The sequence below is a fragment of the Diabrotica virgifera genome, chromosome 5, assembly GCF_917563875.1.
Source record: "Diabrotica virgifera virgifera chromosome 5, PGI_DIABVI_V3a".
Lineage (NCBI taxonomy): Eukaryota > Metazoa > Arthropoda > Insecta > Coleoptera > Chrysomelidae > Diabrotica > Diabrotica virgifera.
The window spans coordinates 104,746,257-104,749,161 of NC_065447.1; the positions used below are offsets into that span (position 1 = coordinate 104,746,257).

General features: G+C 33.1%; 1 protein-coding gene across 1 annotated transcript; it reads left to right on the forward strand.

Annotated features, from left to right (window-relative positions):
* Positions 1 to 571: 571 nt before the first annotated feature.
* LOC126885425 (uncharacterized) lies at positions 572 to 2,646 on the forward strand. The gene is made up of 8 exons (XM_050651995.1): positions 572 to 772; positions 1,287 to 1,364; positions 1,772 to 1,849; positions 1,931 to 2,008; positions 2,092 to 2,169; positions 2,251 to 2,328; positions 2,421 to 2,498; positions 2,582 to 2,646. Exons 1-8 carry the CDS (start codon positions 667 to 669, stop codon positions 2,644 to 2,646), a joined length of 639 nt encoding a protein of 212 aa, XP_050507952.1. The 5' UTR covers positions 572 to 666.
* The last annotated feature ends 259 nt before the right edge of the window (positions 2,647 to 2,905 follow it).

Genomic DNA, 2,905 nt, shown 5'->3' on the forward strand with positions numbered 1-2,905 from the left:
GATAATTTTCAATATAAAAATTTAGAACCTGTTCTATATTCTAGAAAGTTTTCAGAGTAAACTGCGCGAGTTTCTGCGCAGAACGTTAAATAATGAGGTGGTATTTACGATAATATAAACTTTATAATTACAACACGTGTTGATTTGTTTATTCAGTGAAGTATCTTTGCTTTGTTCAAATTATTTATTTTTGCACAAGAATTTACTTCTCTATCCAAATATATTACTAAAAAATAAACAAATGAAAGTTGTAACTTATAACCTTAAAATGTCATTTCACATTTCTTCTTTTCTTATGTAACCTTTAACTTAGTTTTCTTTCATCAGTGGCCTTTTATTTATAACAAAATTCTATTTAATGTCAGTCATATTACACACTACGCATGCGTTTCACAACAATTATGTTAAGATTTAACTGTAGGTGTAAAACAAGGAACAATGGAAAAATTTTATAAATTTACTACATAAATTTTCGTCATTATTCTTGAAATAATTTTCGAAGTAAATCTCGGTCATGTAAAACGGCTCTTACACTGACTGACAAATTTTTAACTGTTAGTTGAATGCTATTTTATGTAGAGTGAGTAGTGAGCAGTCTGTTTTTCGTATCTATATTAAGTTTTACTACAAGTTGTAAGTTTTGGTTTTCAAAAACAAGAATAAAACATGAATAACAGTTCAACATGGCATAGATCTGGCGCAAGTATCATTAGGTCATCTCGTGTGAAAAAAATGGTTGAAGCAGCTTTATCACGACAAGAAAATGTTCCTGGTAAGTAGCTCTTTTATTTCCTAAATCAATAAAAAAATATGGAAACTCTGGTTTCTTAATTATTACGAAGATCTATTCTATAGTACACATTAAAATTATTTTTACAATGAATCACAATTTGTCTATCGGCGGAACGGGGGGTGAAGAAAGAGGACCACAGAACCGGCTTGGATCTTTAAGCAAATGAAATGACTTGATGATTAATTTTGATATATGAAATCTTTGTCTACACATTGCATATCATTTAAGCAAAATAAACAGCATGATAATAAGGAACGTGTATTTTTGAAAAATTCGCATTTTATTTACAAATGTTGAAAAAATTTAATAAAAACGATGAACTTAAAAAAGCTACATACTAATAAAGTCATTCACGTTTCAATAAACTGCGTACATAGGAAATCAATCATTTTACGACTTCCGAAAAGGGACTTTATTGTTACATTGTAAAATAATTTTAATGTCTACTATAGCTGTATAAATTACACTACTAAAGCCAGTAATTGATTTTCAGGCCCAGAACAAAGTGAAAGAGTAACTGACTTCACAGTATTGCAGAATGTTCTGTCAGAGCGAAACGAGGACTTTCAGAGTATGTTGAAAGTTCATTTCAATACCTATAGTTCGTTCAGTACTATTCCATTAACATTACTAAGACTAGCGTTTCATTTTCAGATCCAGAACAAAGTGAGACAGTAACTAACTTCACAGTATTGCAGAATGTTCTGCCAGAACGAAACGAGGATTTTCAGAGTAAGTTGACAGCTCATTTCAAATCTATAGTTTAATCAGTACTACGCCATTAACATTACTAAGACTAGCGTTGATTTTCAGACCCAGAACAAAGTGAGACAGTAACTAACTTCACAGTATTGCAGAATGTTCTACCAGAACGAAACGAGGACTTTCAGAATAAGTTGAAAGTTCATTTCAATACCTACCTATAGGTCGTTCAGTACTATGCCATTAACATTACTAAGACTAGCGTTTCATTTTCAGATCCAGAACAAAGTGAGACAGTAACTAACTTCACAGTATTGCAGAATGTTCTGCCAGAACGAAACCAGGATTTTCAGAGTAAGTTGACAGCTCATTTCAAATCTATAGTTTAATAAGTACTATGTCATTAACATTATTAAGACTAGCGTTGATTTTCAGACCCAGAACAAAGTGAGACAGTAACTAACTTCACAGTATTGCAGAATGTTCTACCAGAACGAAACGAGGACTTTCAGAGTAAGTTGAAAGTTCATTTCAATACCTATAGTTCGTTCAGTATTATGCCATTAACATTACTAAGACTAGCGTTTCATTTTCAGATCCAGAACAAATTGAGACAGTAACTAACTTCACAGTATTGCAGAATGTTCTGCCAGAACGAAACCAGGATTTTCAGAGTAAGTTGACAGCTCATTTCAAATCTATAGTTTAATCAGTACTACGCCATTAACATTAGTAAGACTAGCGTTGATTTTCAGATCCAGAACAAAGTGAGACAGTAACTAACTTCACAGTATTGCAGAATGTTCTACCAGAACGAAACGAGGACTTTCAGAGTAAGTTGAAAGCTCATTTCAATACCTATAGTTCGTTCAGTACTATGCTATTAACATTAATTAACATTACTAAGACTAGCGTTGATTTTCAGGCCCAGAACAATGTGAAACAGTAACTGACTTCACAGTATTGCAGAATGTTTTGTCAGAGCGAAACGAGGACTTTCAGAGTAAGTGGAAAGCTCATTTCAATAACTATAATTTGTTCCCTATTATGCCATTAACATTACTAAGACCAGCATTTGATTTTCAGACCCAGAACAACGCGAAACAGTGACTGACTTTACAGAAGGTTCAAAAGGAGCAGATTCAGACTAATCATTTGTAAACCAAGAGCCTAGCGTATCACATACTATTCAGGAGACATCACAGTCTTCATGATCGTCATGTTATGTCTTTAACAGCGACAAAGACGACGAACCGTGTTCTCTAGAAACGAGAAGAGTGTTGAGTCGGACACAAACCAATGAAAATGTTGCTGTAACTACTGAAGAGAGCTCGACTAGAAAACGCAAAAGAAACCCAAAAGATTGGAAAAGAAACAAGCAGAAAAATCTAAGAATGATGGGAAAAGAAT

What these genes read in the sequence shown, in the direction of transcription:
- LOC126885425 (XM_050651995.1), top strand. Translation starts at nt 667, where the DNA reads ATGAATAACAGTTCAACATGGCATAGATCTGGCGCAAGTATCATTAGG. An exon ending in GCGAAACGAGGACTTTCAGA is followed by an intron (nt 1,365 to 1,771) that starts GTATGTTGAAAG and finishes TTTCATTTTCAG; the next exon opens with ATCCAGAACAAAGTGAGACA. An exon ending in GCGAAACGAGGACTTTCAGA is followed by an intron (nt 2,499 to 2,581) that starts GTAAGTGGAAAG and finishes TTTGATTTTCAG; the next exon opens with ACCCAGAACAACGCGAAACA.